This window comes from Trachurus trachurus (assembly GCF_905171665.1).
Source record: "Trachurus trachurus genome assembly, chromosome: 22".
Taxonomy (NCBI): domain Eukaryota; kingdom Metazoa; phylum Chordata; class Actinopteri; order Carangiformes; family Carangidae; genus Trachurus; species Trachurus trachurus.
The window spans coordinates 521,698-537,801 of record NC_139907.1 but is presented as its reverse complement, the minus strand read 5'-3'; the positions used below and the strand labels follow the sequence as shown (position 1 = coordinate 537,801).

The 16,104-nt window shown below is 46.6% G+C and overlaps 2 protein-coding genes across 2 annotated transcripts in view; one reads left to right on the top strand and one right to left on the bottom strand.

Moving 5' to 3' along the window:
• The first annotated feature begins 387 nt into the window (after window positions 1-387).
• sec23a (Sec23 homolog A, coat complex II component) overlaps window positions 388-16,104 on the top strand; it is a 29,705-nt gene continuing 13,988 nt past the window's right edge. Inside the window, exons 1-12 of the mRNA XM_083998366.1 lie at window positions 388-650; window positions 2,294-2,575; window positions 2,824-2,881; window positions 3,538-3,624; window positions 4,707-4,943; window positions 5,824-5,900; window positions 6,028-6,172; window positions 6,426-6,584; window positions 9,043-9,158; window positions 9,329-9,452; window positions 10,130-10,210; window positions 13,415-13,504. Coding sequence (XP_083854492.1) covers window positions 2,355-2,575; window positions 2,824-2,881; window positions 3,538-3,624; window positions 4,707-4,943; window positions 5,824-5,900; window positions 6,028-6,172; window positions 6,426-6,584; window positions 9,043-9,158; window positions 9,329-9,452; window positions 10,130-10,210; window positions 13,415-13,504 — 1,395 coding nt within the window. The 5' untranslated portion in view covers window positions 388-650; window positions 2,294-2,354. The remainder of the gene's footprint in view (window positions 651-2,293; window positions 2,576-2,823; window positions 2,882-3,537; window positions 3,625-4,706; window positions 4,944-5,823; window positions 5,901-6,027; window positions 6,173-6,425; window positions 6,585-9,042; window positions 9,159-9,328; window positions 9,453-10,129; window positions 10,211-13,414; window positions 13,505-16,104) is intronic.
• LOC311005846 (histamine H2 receptor) lies at window positions 13,610-15,928 on the bottom strand (the record flags this gene model as incomplete). The annotated part of the gene is made up of 3 exons (XM_083998456.1): window positions 13,610-13,829; window positions 13,930-14,083; window positions 15,202-15,928. 3 exons carry the CDS (start codon window positions 15,926-15,928, stop codon window positions 13,610-13,612), a joined length of 1,101 nt encoding a protein of 366 aa, XP_083854582.1.

The window sequence follows — 16,104 nt, the reverse complement described above, 5'->3', positions numbered from 1 at the left end:
CTGTTATGGAGACATGTTCTGTAAGTGACTTGTAACTTTAGGCCTCTGGCTGTCTTTGCTTTTTGTTGTGTTTTTTTGTTTGCCTTATTGTCTCTCATGGATGTAGTATACTGATGTACCCATATATATATATATATATATATATATATATATATATATATATATATATATATACATCCATAGACATATATATATATATATATATATATGTCTATGGATGTACGTATGTATGCAATTTCTGTGTCGCACAATTTAAAAAAATAAAGCAACAGTGTGTTTGCGGCTCCGCTGGGTTGTTGGGTTGTGGTGTTGGTGCAGGAATCCCAGGCGGAGTGACACCTCCCTCCCTCTGTCCTCTCGACGCTCTGAGCTTTGACGTGGCGTCAGGGCGCCGCCATGTTGTTCTGCTGCGTTGTCACAGCGGAGCGGCGCTGACTGGTTCTGGTCCAGAGCCCCGAGCAGGACTCACACTCACCTGGACTCACCTGCAGTCAGTCTGTCAGCTGGACCCTGTGACGTCACCCGGTGCTGCACGTGTCACCTGGACTCTGTGACGTCAGTGACCCGGACCCCGGGACCAGAACCCGCAGCAGCTTCACACCGAGCCTCCGGCCCCCCAGGACCAGGACCAGGTCCAGAACCAGGTCCAGGTGAGACTCTGACCCACTTACCTGCAGCAAGCTCTGTGTGACGTCATCAGACCGGGTTTTAAACATCAGCTGATGAATGAAATGATGTCATCGACTGGTATTTGATATATTGGTATTGGGATCTGAAAGTCCTGCTGGTCCTGGTCTAGTGGTCCTGGTCTAGTGGTCCTGGTCTAGTGGTCCCACTCAGTGTGTTAGTAGTTTACCTGTGAATGAACGTAAACACTTACAGATCTAATTCTCTCTCATGATGAAACAGTCAGTGGTGTACTCTCTACTATGTGATACTATGTGATACTATGTGATACTCAGTAAACCCAGTAACTAAACTATCTAACTATAGTAAATAGAGTAGTATTAGTACTGTGAGTGTGTGAATCTTCTCATTCATCAGCTCATCGTGTCTCTAGGAAGTTTAAATGTAAAGCAACTGGACTTGAAGACGTTTAATGTTCCATCTGACCAGACTAGAACTGGTCCAACTCTCTGGTCTGAGGTCCAGGTCTTGTGAAAACCCTCTTGGCGCTTTTCCACTGCACTGTCACGGCTCGGCTCTGTAAAGGTGCTTTTAGAGGTTAAAGACCTGAGACCAGATAGTTGGACCGGTCTCAGCTGGTCAGAACATTAAACGTCTTCTAGACAAAGAACCAAGTCCAGTTGCTTCACATTTAAACTTCCTTGAGATAAAGTAAATGTCAATGGTTCTCAGGGTGGGGGGGTTGACAGGGTTCAAGGGTCCACAACTTTTTCTGGACATTTTACCACTTGATCCTAGAATTTTTTTCACTTTTTTAATTGTTTTAAAAAAAAATCTTTTATTTTTTTCTCTTTTTGAAATTTTCCGCTTTTCCTCTCAATTTTTCTGTTCTACTTTTTACTAAGTTTTACCCCTTTTTGTATTATTGTTTGCCCCCCTTTTTTTTTAGAAATTTTACCACTTTTCTCTATAATATTTAGAAAATTTTTTACCACTTTTTTCATTATTGTTTGACTTTTTATTTTTTTTTATTTTACCACTTTTCCTGAGAAATTTTTCAAAAAAAAAGAAGCAAAATTTTACCACTTTTTTCTACATAAAAAAAAAAAAATTGTTTATTTTTTTGTGAGAATTTGTACCACTTTTTCCCCCAGAAATGTCTCTATAATGTACACCTAATTTAAATGTACATTGATAGTTTGTGTATTTCTGGTGTGTTGTCCAATGGGGGTCCGTGGTCTAGTTTGTGTCAGTTTTGGGTCCTTGATATAAAACAGTTAGAGAACCAGCGTCTATGTGATACAAGTATGAACTCATATGATGAAATAATAATATAAGGAACTGTTGTTGATGAGTAGGAAAATAAAACTCTACATCCACAGATGTGAATGGAGCCACAGAAACCAAGTTTTCATCAATTCAAAGTAGAAATTCTACATGTAAACACTAGAAAAGCTCTAAAACATCTGGACGTTAGGAACTACAAACATCTGTATGGAGTTAAAACACCAACACCCCTATCTGTGTATTATAACCCTATTTTATTTATTTAGCCTTTATTTAACCAGGTAAAAATATATTATATTATTATAATTGTCTGTTTATCTGTTAGTTGTATATGTGTGAAAAGAAGAACATAAATCTGACTTCCATGTTGTTTTTCCAGGTTGTGACCTGGTGGCGTGTCCGACCCCGGTGTCGGTGCCGGTGCCGGTGTGGCCGTTGCCATGGCGACCTTCCCGGAGTACATCGCCCAGAACGAGGAGCGCGACGGCGTGCGGTTCAGCTGGAACGTGTGGCCGTCCAGCCGGCTGGAGGCCACGCGCATGGTGGTTCCCGTGGCGACGCTGTTCACGCCGCTGAAGGAGCGACCCGACCTGCCGCCGATCCAGTACGAACCGGTTCTCTGTAGCCGGGCAACGTGCCGCGCCGTCCTCAACCCGCTGTGGTACGAGACAACTGTCTATTTATACCTGATTGTATTAAATTCTGTTGTAATGTAGTTTATATGGAATATTCTTTATTTGTTATTGAATATTGAAATATGTAATACTGTGTATATATTTGTTATATTGACATGTCTTTATAAATAGTTTGTACAATGCTTTGGCAACAACAAATTTCTGTTCATGCCAATAAAGCTAATTGAATTGACAACTGTCTGTCTCACCTGTCTCTCTACCTGTCTGTCTCCAGCCAGGTGGACTACAGAGCTAAGCTGTGGGCCTGTAACTTCTGCTACCAGAGGAACCAGGTGAGAAACCTTCACTTCACCTGTTGCCTCCTCCTCTTGTTAGGGCCACGGGCCGTCGCACCGGGCACTGGGGGCCAGGCAAAATTTTGCATTGAAGTCAATGGGACGGGCGAAAAAAAAAGAGCGAAAAAGACCAATCATTGGAGTTTAACAAACGTCTACTGCTCAGGCATACTTTCACCTAGAGACTCCATTTAAACTTTAAACAGTAGACACAAGTCTTGTGTATTGGTGTATTACTCCACGTTTTGATAGGTCATATAGTTTTTGATCAATCCCTGTTCAATGACCATGATCATTTTTGGAGAAATTATGAGATTATAATGGGTGTGTATTGCACGGAATGTTGTGTTTTGTTCTGATAGGAGTTACCGTTTTGTCATGCTAAGCCTAATTGTGAGACCGGTGCAGAGGCAGAAAATGGCTCTTTTTCTGCACGTTTCTGTCTGTCTCAGCCTGCGGGGGCCCCTATCGCCGTGGTAACCTCTTTGATCCTCAGGCCAGAGCTCGTTAACTTCATAAACAATCCACCTGGCGCTCGTTAACATGTTTATAAACACAGACACAGCTAAATCAGACTGACACAGGATGCAGCTCATACTGTTGTTTATTTGTTGTTTGTTTATTTATTTGTTTATTTGTTTGTTGCGCTGCAGTTCCCTCCGTCCTACGCGGGGATCTCGGAGGTGAACCAACCGGCCGAGCTGCTGCCTCAGTTCTCCACCATCGAGTACGTGGTCCAGGTGAGTCCCTCAGACCGGTGCAGACCAGATCACTGTAAAAGAGAGTAAGGACCATAGATATATATGTATCCATGGTAACGACAGCATTGGTCCAATGGCAGCGCCTCCTGGTGGAGGAATATGGGTTTTACAAAAGAACTGACATCTCTGCATTGTTGGTGAATGAGCAGTGTGGTGTTTTCAATAATTTAAGGACATTTATAGATCACCCACGTTAATAGCATCATTGAGGATCCTTTACAGATAAACATTAAAGGTACAGTATGTAAGAAATGTAAAGCAACTGGCCGTAAAATCCTCCTAATATGTCACAGAGACTCAGGAATAATGTTCATATAACATGATGAACTCACCAACAACAATAGCACAGACAGAGTATTCGCATTAAAAATATTTTTTTGCAGACTGCAAATCATGTTTATGTTTTGAATTTACGTGTTTACATGTAGCGCCACCTAGCGCTCTCTCCCAGTCATGGCGGCGTCAGCGGCGTTTCAGCCTCAGTTTAACCCTAACCCTGCTGCTTCCCCTGAGCTGCCGCTACGACTGGGAGAAAAAACCAGATCACTGTGTTTTGATTTTGACTGCAGTAACTGTTTTTGGCCACATTCTTACATATTGCACCTTTAACACATAGGATAGTAAAAAACAAAAACAAAAAAAACAGTTGTCTACATGAATGTTTCAATCTACATTTTGTACTAAACAAATTCTAAGTATAATCTGATATGACCAAGACACCTAAAAACAAAAACACGGCCGTTTTCATCAATTTACCAGCAAGTGGGCAACACACATACATTGGAGTGAATGGGTTTTCTGGGCGCTTTTGCAATACCCATATCCTGCCACTAGGGGGCATGAGGCTTTAACCCTTACCACGGGAGTCAATGGTGGTGTCGTTACTCTCTTTTACAGCGCTCTAGTAATTACTAGCTCTACCTGATTCCTAGTCAAACTGGTGCAACACATTGTAATTTAGTAATGACTAAATCTTGATTTAGCAAACACTTAGTGAGAGGTGGTGCAACCGGCCCCAGGTGAGCAGCCAGGTGTGTGACCCGTCCTGTGTGTGTGTGCAGCGTGGGCCCCAGATGCCGCTGGTCTTCCTGTACGTGGTGGACACCTGCATGGAGGACGAGGACCTGCAGGCGCTGAAAGAGTCTCTGCAGATGTCCCTGTCCCTGCTGCCGCCGACCGCGCTGGTCGGCCTGCTCACCTTCGGCCGCATGGTGCAGGTGCACGAGCTCGGCTGTGACGGCATCGCCAAGAGCTACGTGTTCAGAGGCGCCAAGGACCTGAGCGCCAAGCAGCTGCAGGTTAGAGCCCCGCTAACTAGCCGCTAACTAGCAACTAACAACTAGTCAGCGCCGCTAACTAGCAACTAGCAACTAGTCAGCACCGCTAACTAGCAACTAGTCAACTAGTCAACTCTACTAGCTACGTGTTCAGAGGCGCCAAGGACCTGAGTGCCAAGCAGCTGCAGGTTAGAGCCCCGCTAACTAGCAACTAGCAACTAGTCAGCTCCGCTAACTAGCAACTAGTCAACTCTACTAGCAACTAGTCAACTCTACTAGCTACGTGTTCAGAGGCGCCAAGGACCTGAGCGCCAAGCAGCTGCAGGTTAGAGCGCTGCTAACTAGCTACTAGTCAGCACCGCTAACTAGCAACTAGTCAGCACCGCTAACTAGCAACTAGCTACTAGTCAGCACCGCTAACTAGCAACTAGTCAGCACCGCTAACTAGCAACTAGCTACTAGTCAGCACCGCTAACTAGCACCGCTAACTAGCAACTAGTCAGCACCGCTAACTAGCAACTAGCTACTAGTCAGCACCGCTAACTAGCAACTAGCTACTAGTCAGCACCGCTAACTAGCAACTAGTCAACTCTACTAACAACTAGTCAACTCTACTAGCTACGTGTTCAGAGGTGCCAAGGACATGAGCGCCAAGGAGCTGCAGGTTAGAGCCCCGCTAACTAGCAACTAGCAACTAGTCAGAGCCGCTAACTAGCAACTAGTGAACTCTACTAGCTACATGTTCTCCTTCGCCAAGGACCTGAGCGCCAAGCAGCTGCAGGTTAGGCTGCCGCTAACAGCCGCTAACTAGCGACCAGTCAGCGCCGCTAACTAGAGACCAGTCAGCGCCGCTAACTAGTTACCACTAACTAGTTACCACTAACTAGTTGTCCTCTTGCAGGAGATGCTGGGTCTGACCAAACCTTCAGCTGCTCAGGGACGAGGAGCTCAGAGCGTCCAGCAGCCGCTGTCCAACAGGTACACACACACACACACACACACACACACACACACACACACACACACACACACACACACACCCACAGGGACACAGACACACACTGATTCTGGTCTTAATCCTGGTTCTGGTATTATTATTATCCAGGTTCCTGCAGCCGGTGCAGAAGATCGACATGAACCTGACCGACCTGCTGGGGGAGCTGCAGCGCGACCCGTGGCCCGTCACGCAGGGCAAACGCCCGCTGCGCTCGCTGGGCGTCGCCATGTCCATCGCCGTCGGCCTGCTGGAGGTGAGGGGGCGGGGCTTAGAGAGGTGAGGGGGCGGGGCTTAGAGAGGGGCGGGGCTTAGAGAGGTGAGGGGGCGGGGCTTAGAGTTCAGCAGCATGCAGCATCATCACAGGGTCACAGGGTAGGAATATGATTAACATGTTGTCTGTCTGTGTGTGTGTGTGTGTGTGTGTGTGTGTGTGTGTGTGTGTGTGTGTGTGTGTGTGTGTGTGTGTGTGTGTGTGTGTGTGTGTGTGTGTGTGTGTTTACCCACAGTGCACCTTCCCCAACACGGGCGCTCGCATCATGACGTTCATCGGCGGCCCGGCGACGCAGGGCCCCGGCATGGTGGTGGGAGACGAGCTGAAGACGCCCATCAGGTCGTGGCACGACATCGAGAAGGACAACGCCAAGTTCATGAAGAAGGCTACCAAGGTCAGGGAGGGTATCCATTACTGATTATTGATTATTGATCACATCTCATCACTTCTCGTGCTGTTTAAAGGGATACGCCAACATTTATTTTTCGTGTCTTGCCTCACTCCCGAGTCCATGACCAGCAGATAGACACCATCCTTTCAACTGTGCGTGCAGTAACAAGGGAGATAGAGCCGTACACTTCCAGCGTTTGAGCTAAGCTAATTAGCGACTTTAGGTAGGAGGCAGGCTAACACTACCCATACACTTCCAGTGTTTGAGCTAAGCTAATTAGCGACTTTAGGTGGAGGCAGGCTAACACTACCCATACACTTCCAGTGTTTGAGCTAAGCTAATTAGCGACTTTAGGTGGAGGCAGGCTAACACTACCCATACACTTCCAGTGTTTGAGCTAAGCTAATTAGCGACTTTAGGTGGAGGCAGGCTAACACTACCCATACACTTCCAGTGTTTGAGCTAAGCTAATTAGCGACTTTAGGTGGAGGCAGGCTAACACTACCCATACACTTCCAGTGTTTGAGCTAAGCTAATTAGCGACTTTAGGTGGAGGCAGGCTAACACTACCCATACACTTCCAGTGTTTGAGCTAAGCTAATTAGCGACTTTAGGTGGAGGCAGGCTAACACTACCCATACACTTCCAGTGTTTGAGCTAAGCTAATTAGCGACTTTAGGTAGGAGGCAGGCTAACACTACCCGTACACTTCCAGCGTTTGAGCTAAGCTAATTAGCGACTTTAGGTAGGAGGCAGGCTAACACTACCCGTACACTTCCAGCGTTTGAGCTGAGCTAATTAGCGACTTTAGGTGGAGGCAGACTAACACTACCCATACACTTCCAGTGTTTGAGCTAAGCTAATTAGCGACTTTAGGTAGGAGGCAGGCTAACACTACCCATACACTTCCAGTGTTTGAGCTAAGCCAGTTAGCGACTTTAGGTGGAGGCAGGCTAACACTACCCATACACTTCCAGTGTTTGAGCTAAGCTAATTAGCGACTTTAGGTGGAGGCAGGCTAACACTACCCATACACTTCCAGTGTTTGAGCTAAGCTAATTAGCGACTTTAGGTGGAGCTAACACTACCCATACACTTCCAGTGTTTGAGCTAAGCTAATTAGCGACTTTAGGTAGGAGGCAGGCTAACACTACCCATACACTTCCAGCGTTTGAGCTAAGCTAATTAGCGACTTTAGGTGGAGGCAGGCTAACACTACCTATACACTTCCAGTGTTTGAGCTAAGCTAATTAGTGACTTTAGGTGGAGGCAGGCTAACACTACCTATACACTTCCAGTGTTTGAGCTAAGCTAATTAACGACTTTAGGTGGAGGCAGGCTAACACTACCCATACACTTCCAGTGTTTGAGCTAAGCTAATTAGCGACTTTAGGTAGGGGGCAGGCTAACACTACCCATACACTTCCAGCGTTTGAGCTAAGCTAATTAGCGACTTTAGGTAGGAGGCAGGCTAACACTACCTATACACTTCCAGTGTTTGAGCTAAGCTAATTAGCTACTTTAGGTGGAGGCAGGCTAACACTACCTATACACTTCCAGTGTTTGAGCTAAGCTAATTAGCGACTTTAGGTAGGAGGCAGGCTAACACTACCCATACACTTCCAGTGTTTGAGCTAAGCTAATTAGCAACTTTAGGTGGAGGCAGGCTAACACTACCCATACACTTCCAGTGTTTGAGCTAAGCTAATTAGCGACTTTAGGTAGGGGGCAGGCTAACACTACCCATACACTTCCAGCGTTTGAGCTAAGCTAATTAGCGACTTTAGGTAGGAGGCAGGCTAACACTACCTATACACTTCCAGTGTTTGAGCTAAGCTAATTAGCTACTTTAGGTGGAGGCAGGCTAACACTACCTATACACTTCCAGTGTTTGAGCTAAGCTAATTAGCGACTTTAGGTAGGAGGCAGGCTAACACTACCTATACACTTCCAGCGTTTGAGCTAAGCTAATTAGCTACTTTAGGTGGAGGCAGGCTAACACTACCCATACACTTCCAGTGTTTGAGCTAAGCTAATTACGGCGATACGGCTCTATCTCCCTTGTTACTGCACGCACAGTTGAAAGGATGGTGTCTATCTGCTGGTCATGGACTCGGGAGTGAGGCAAGACACGAAAAAATAAATGTTGGCGTATCCCTTTAATCTCATTTATTGAAATCCAGACTCTGAACACAGTTCAACAAACACAAAAGATGCAAATGTATCGAACGAAAATCAATATATGATTAAAATGATCGACACCACGACAATAAAAAACTTGGAGCTGTGACACTTTGTGAATGATCTTCTTGTAGGAATATGATTAACATGATGTTTGTGTGTGTGTGTGTGTGTGTGTGTGTGTGTGTGTGTGTGTGTGTGTGTGTGTGTGTGTGTGTGTGTGTGTGTGTGTGTGTGTGTGTGTGTGTGTGTGTGTGTGTGTGTGTGTGTGCGTGTGCAGCACTACGAGTCCCTGGCGAACAGAGCGTCCACTAACGGTCACATCATCGACATCTACGCCTGCGCTCTGGATCAGACCGGCCTGTTGGAGATGAAGTGCTGCCCCAACCACACTGGGTACACACACACACACACACACACACACACACACACACACACACACACACACACACACACACACACACATCCAAGTATACACACACAGTGTCGTGACAGGTGTTGTGTGTGTGTGTGTGTGTGTGTGTGTGTGTGTGTGTGTGTGTGTGTGTGTGTGTGTGTGTTTCCAGGGGCTACATGGTGATGGCCGACTCCTTCAACACGTCTCTGTTCAAACAAACCTTCCAGAGAGTTTTCACTAAGGACGTTCAGGGATCCTTCAAGATGGCCTTCGCCGCCACACTAGAGGTCAAGGTGAGGCCACGCCCCCTCATACAGAGAGGCCACGCCCCCTGCTCAGTTTCCACAATAAATTAAATTTAAGTATTGTGTTCAAGTCTTAAAGGGACAATGAGGAGTTTTGTTAAAGCGAAGTGTTTCCACACTACATTTATGAGCCTCCGCACCGTGAAATTCTTTGACCGGTGCAAGACAGACTCATGTTTTCATTCATCAAGAATTAAAGTCAGAGGTTGGAAGACGATCACATACCGTCGTAGTTCCCACCATAAACGGAGATTCGGCGGCGTTATTCTCATGACTCGCCACGAAACCGAAAGTAAAGAAACGCTGGTCGGCTCACCCAGCATTTCCACCACCACTAATAATAACAAAATAACCATAGAGACAAAACCATAGATTTATCTAAAATGGACCATTAACAAGTGGTAACGGAGATTCATCCACATTAATATCAGACTTTTTATAACCAAATAGAAACTCCTCATTGTCCCTTTAAATAATTTTAGACAGGTCTTCATTTTTCTTTTTTGCAAGTATTTTTGTGACTCAGCATTTCTTTTCTTTTTTTTTTTGTTTTTGTTCGTCATGATATACAGTAGGTCTTAAATTTCATTTTAAAACGTCTTAATTCTGAGTTGGTGAAACCTGCAGAAAGCCTGGTGAGTGACCTGCCATGTCGTGTGTTTCAGACGTCCAGAGAAATCAAAGTGTCGGGAGCGATCGGACCGTGCGTGTCTCTAAACGCCAAAGGACCCTGTGTCTCTGAGAACGTACGTAACCACCACACAGCTGACCTTTGACCTTTGACCTTTGAATCAATCAATCACATGATAAAAATGAGGAACATAGGGGGACACATATAGGGGGACACTTATAGGGGGACATATATAGGACGAATCTCCTTGTTGTTTACAACTACTTCCTGGTAGAAAACCAGCATGAGAACAATAGTGACGGACGAGAGTTTCACTATATTTATCTACTTTTTCATGTCACTATATCACCGTTTAGACTAATCTGATGTTTGTAAAGTTTATAAAACCAATGATTGGACAAACATTACTATTTCTGTGTGCACATTTTTGTAATTAGTCATGGTTATCATAGATTAGCTGGGCTAACGGTTAGCTACCTGTTTAACTTTAATAACTCAGTGACTCAATAAACGCTCCATGAACAAATATTTTCTCCAGCGGATATCTGAGTTCCAACATGACTGAGCTAACTGGAGTAGTTTCATGTCGTGTCCCACAACGGGAGGGTTTTAACAGCTGACGTCCTGCTGTTAGCTTAGCTACCGCCGTTAGCTTAGCTACTGTTAGCTTAGCTACTGCTGTTAGCTTAGCTACCGTTAGCTGATGATATATAGTTCAAGTTCAAGTTCAAGTTCAATTTATTTGTATAGCACGTTTAAAAAGACTTGTCACAGTCAGCCAAAGTGCTTTACAGCGCAGAAGTAAAAAGACAAAAAATACATAACAATTCACACACACATATCAATATACATTCAGAAATAGAACACAACACAACAATTCAATCATGATCCGAAAGCCAGGGAAAAAAGATAAGTCTTTAAGGCGGACTTGAACCTCTCCACTGATCCTGCAAGTCTAATATGTAGTGGCAGGCTGTTCCAGAGCTTGGGGGCAGCTACTGAGAAGGCTCGGTCACCTTTGGTTTTTAATTTTGTTCGAGGTATATCCAGCAACGGTTCTCCAGATGAACGCAGAGCTCTAGCTGGATATCGGACTTGTATGAGTTCTTTAAGATATAGTGGGGCCAGGCCGGTTAAAATTTTAAAAACAATTAATAACACTTTAAAGTCAATTCTAAAACGGATGGGAAGCCAGTGGAGGGAAGCCAGAACAGGGGTGATGTGTTTCCTTTTTTTGGTACCAGTCAAAAGGCGAGCAGCGGCATTCTGTACCAGCTGCAGGCGGCGAAGGGAGCTGTGGTCTAGACCAACATAAAGGGAGTTACAGTAATCAAGTTTGCAGGATATGAAAGCATGGATGACACTTTCCAGGTCATTAAAAGATAAATAGGGCTTGACTTTAGAGAGAGTACGAAGTTGATAAAAAGATCCTTTTACCACTGTGCTGATTTGTTTTTTAAAATCAAGGTTGGAATCAAAAGTTACACCAAGGCTTTTTATAAAGGGGGTGGTTTTAAAAGCAAGGAGATCCTGTCCATCAAATGAATTTAAACAGCCTTCAGGAAGGCCAAAAACAGTTACCTCAGTTTTACTGTCATTGAGGTTAAGTTGGCTGAGGCTCATCCAACTCTTAATGTCGGCAAGACAAGCTAAGAGAGGTTTCAGTGGGTCCTTGGCGTACAGCCGGAGAGGGAGGTAGATCTGCACATCATCCGCATAACAATGGAAGGCTATATTGTGCTTACGGAAGATAGATCCCAGAGGCAACATATACAGAGAAAATAACAGGGGGCCTAAAATCGACCCCTGGGGTACTCCACACGTGAGGGGGGCCACGATAGAAGAAAAACTGCCTATCTGAACAGAAAAACTCCTATCACTCAAATATGACTTAATCAGCAAGAGGGCTGTCCCTTTAATACCCACATGATGCTCTAAACGTGACAACAGTGTCGCATGGTCTACAGTATCAAATGCTGCTGTCAAGTCCAGAGTCATTAGCATTGCTGGGCATCCTGAATCTAAAGTTAAGGCAATGTCATTAAATACTTTCAGCAGGGCAGTTTCACAGCTATGACGAGACCTGAAGCCGGACTGAAACTTTTCAGAGATATTGTTCTCCTCCAAAAATGACGATAGCTGGTTAGCCATTACCTTCTCTAGCACTTTGGATAAAAATGAAAGTTTGGAGATGGGTCGGAAATTAGAAAGAACAGTGGGGTCGAGGTTAGGTTTTTTAATAAGTGGCTGTACTATAGCATGTTTCAAAGATGCTGGGAAACACCCTGAGCTGAAACAAGCATGGACTAACCTCAAGATAAAAGAGCCAGTAGAATTAAAAACATTCTTAAAAAGGCGAGAGGGAATACAGTCAGATGGGCAGTTTGTGGGGCGAAGCTCTTTAACAACATCTGACAGCTCTTCTATTGATATCAGCTCAAACTGGTTAAAAACAGCTGAGCAAAAGTGAGGCTCAGAGGGGTCAGGGGAAGCAACAGGTGAGACTGATCGCAAAGCAGAGATTTTGTCAACAAAGAAGTTAATAAAACTATCACAGAGAGCAGGAGTAGGTGTTATCGGGTCACTATTACAAGGGTTGACAATGGATTCTAGAACATTAAAGAGAGCTTTAGGCCTATTAATGTTACTAGACACAAGGTTGGAAAAATATAGCTAAAGTCTCGTTCGTTACTATTGATCTCATTCACATTACAGCTGGTTTTCTACCCGGAAGTAGAATGTAAACAACAAGGAGATTCAGTCTATAGGGGGAAACACATATAGGGGGAAACACATACATATACATACGCATTCACACAAGAATTTTAAAACACTGGAATTTAGAGGCACTTAACCGTTTTTAATGGGGAAAACTCTAGAGAGTAGATAGATAAGTGCAATGGGATAAAATAAAACAGAATAGTAATAAAAGAAAATAGGTAAAGTAAAATAGATAAATATGTATAATGTGTAGATAGATCAAGGGGATAGAGAGATGCTGCAATTAAGACAATAAATAATTTTACAGCAGCGATAAAAATAATAAGATTCAGTTAAAAGCCAGGCTAAAAGGTAGGTCTTCAGTTTGATTTTAAAAATGTCCACAGTCTCTGCTCTCCGTTGGTGTTCAGGTGTCTGCTCCATGGGCGTGGGTCGTCCTCGCCAGAAGTTCTGTTTGCAACTTTAGGAATAAATAAAAGGCTGAGAGTTCTAGAGGACTCGTATGTTAAAAGCAAATCAGATAAATAACTGGGACTGAGACCGTTCAGAGCTTTAAAAACCGTTAAAAGGACTCACAGAGTGTGTGTGTGTGTTACAGGAGATCGGCACCGGAGGAACGAGTCAGTGGAAGGTCTGTGGTCTCGACCCGAACACCACGCTGGCGCTTTACTTCGAGGTCGTCAACCAGGTAGGAACACGGGCCGCGGTTCGATTCCTGCTTCAGGAAACTCAGAGTGCAGCCTGAGAGACAGGACTAGTTGGAGTGCAGCCTGGTGATGGTGATGATGATGATTCACGGCGGCGTTGGCGTGGGTGTTTCTGGTGACAGCGGTGGAAGGGTTGATGTGGTCGTGGCGGTTGATGATGTCGTGGTCGTGCTGATGCGATTGTGATTGGCCGTGTGCAGGTGGAGGTCGGCGCTCGGTGGGCGGAGCTCCGAGGTCGTCGTCCCGGGACACGCCCACCTCCGAGTCAACCAGCTGACGCCGCGCCGCAGCGCCGCCCGGTAGCGCCTAGAGACACACAGTCACATGGTGTATGACATCATCACAGGTCACATGTAGTATGACATCATCACGGTAACGGGTGTAGTATGACATCATCTCCACCTACGTGTGCGTGAGGCAGCTGATCCAGGGGTTCAGCGCGGCGCCGCTCAGCACCAACCAGACAGAGAACGCAGCGACGAGCGGCGGAGTCTCTCTCCCGCTGAACGTCTCGTACAGACACACTGAGATGTAGGGCAGCCAGCAGAGCAGCAGGCAGCCTGAGGGAGAGGACTAGTTAGACAGGACTAGTTATAGAGGACTAGTTAGACAGGACTAGTTATAGAGGACTAGTTAGACAGGACTAGTTACAGAGGACTAGTTAGACAGGACTAGTTACTGAGATGTAGGGCAGCCAGCAGAGCAGCAGGCAGCCTGAGGGAGAGGACTAGTTAGACAGGACTAGTTACAGAGGACTAGTTATAGAGGACTAGTTACTGAGATGTAGGGCAGCCAGCAGAGCAGCAGGCAGCCTGAGGGAGAGGACTAGTTAGACAGGACTAGTTACAGAGGACTAGTTATAGAGGACTAGTTACTGAGATGTAGGGCAGCCAGCAGAGCAGCAGACAGCCTGAGGGAGAGGACTAGTTAGACAGGACTAGTTACTGAGGACTAGTTACTGAGATGTAGGGCAGCCAGCAGAGCAGCAGACAGCCTAGAGACAGGACTAGTTAGACAGGACTAGTTACAGAGGACTAGTTATAGAGGACTAGTTACTGAGATGTAGGGCAGCCAGCAGAGCAGCAGACAGCCTGAGGGAGAGGACTAGTTAGACAGGACTAGTTACACAGGACTAGTTAGACAGGACTAGTTACACAGGACTAGTTACAGACACACAGAGATGTAGGGCAGCCAGCAGAGCAGCAGGCAGCCTGAGGGAGAGGACTAGTTAGACAGGACTAGTTACTGAGGACTAGTTAGACAGGACTAGTTACAGAGGACTAGTTACTGAGATGTAGGGCAGCCAGCAGAGCAGCAGGCAGCCTGAGGGAGAGGACTAGTTAGACAGGACTAGTTACTGAGGACTAGTTAGACAGGACTAGTTAGAGAGGACTAGTTACTGAGATGTAGGGCAGCCAGCAGAGCAGCAGGCAGCCTGAGGGAGAGGACTAGTTAGACAGGACTAGTTACAGAGGTCTTAGCACTAGTAACTAGTTGTTCTCAGTAGGTGTTAACACTGAGTGTTTTCATAAGAGCAGCAGCAGAGGCTCATGGGTAATGTGGTGACAGGTTTGGGACCAGCTGTGGTTATGACATCACAACCACAGTGACCGTAGCGACAGTGAGTCATGCTCTTGTTGTCATGGTGACGTGCACATCGGAGTCGGAGCGGACTGACCTGAGGTGGCGGCGACCACGACGGAGCTCCTCAGGTAGTTGTTGGCGGGAACGTAGAAGCAGTGCAGCTCGTTGCACCTGAACGTGCCCCGTCGCGCCTGCTTCCTCGCCACGGCAACGATGCATCCGCACAGCGAGCACACGGTCGCCAGGGGCAACCCGACGCCCAGCAGCAGCCACAGCAGCAGGAAGGACCGGTCCTCCGGCGTGCAGCTCGGCCCGCACAGGAAGCGTGACTCGCTGTAGGCGTAGCGACCGAAGCCGAGCAGCGGCGGCGCGGCGGTCGCCAGGGCGACGGTCCAGACCATAACCAGCGCCGCGCGGCCGCGTGGCGGCGTCCAGACGCTGCGGTGGCGCAGCGCCAAGCAGATCTCCGTGAACTTGTGGACGGTCGTCCAGGCGACGGCGTGGAGCGACGACGTCTGCAGCAGCAGGAGGACGAAGCCGCTGCTCTGGCAGAAGGCGCTGGCCGCGTCGCCCACATCGCCCACGGCAACGGGGTCGCCGGGCGGCGCCAGGCTAGCGGCGGCAGCGGCGGCGCCTAGCGGGATGATGCTGAGCCCCAGCGCCAGGTCACTCAGGCCGTTGCTCAGCAACACGCCGAGCGCCGCCGAGCGAACGTCTCTGTTGAGCAGCAGAACCAGCAGCAGAACCACGTTGCCGCTCACCGCCGCCACGCTGGACGTCACCATGACGACAGAGAACAGCATCCGCACCGCGTCCACCATCTTCAACAACCACGTCCACCGGGGAAGTTCTCAACGTCCGTGTCCAAGTGGTCACATGGTCAAAGGTCGACGCCCAGTTAGTGATGTCACGATTACAGATTAGCTTGGAGCGATTGTTGTCAGAGAAGTAACCACAGTGTTATTACGATCATCACCATTATTCTGCATCAGTTAAT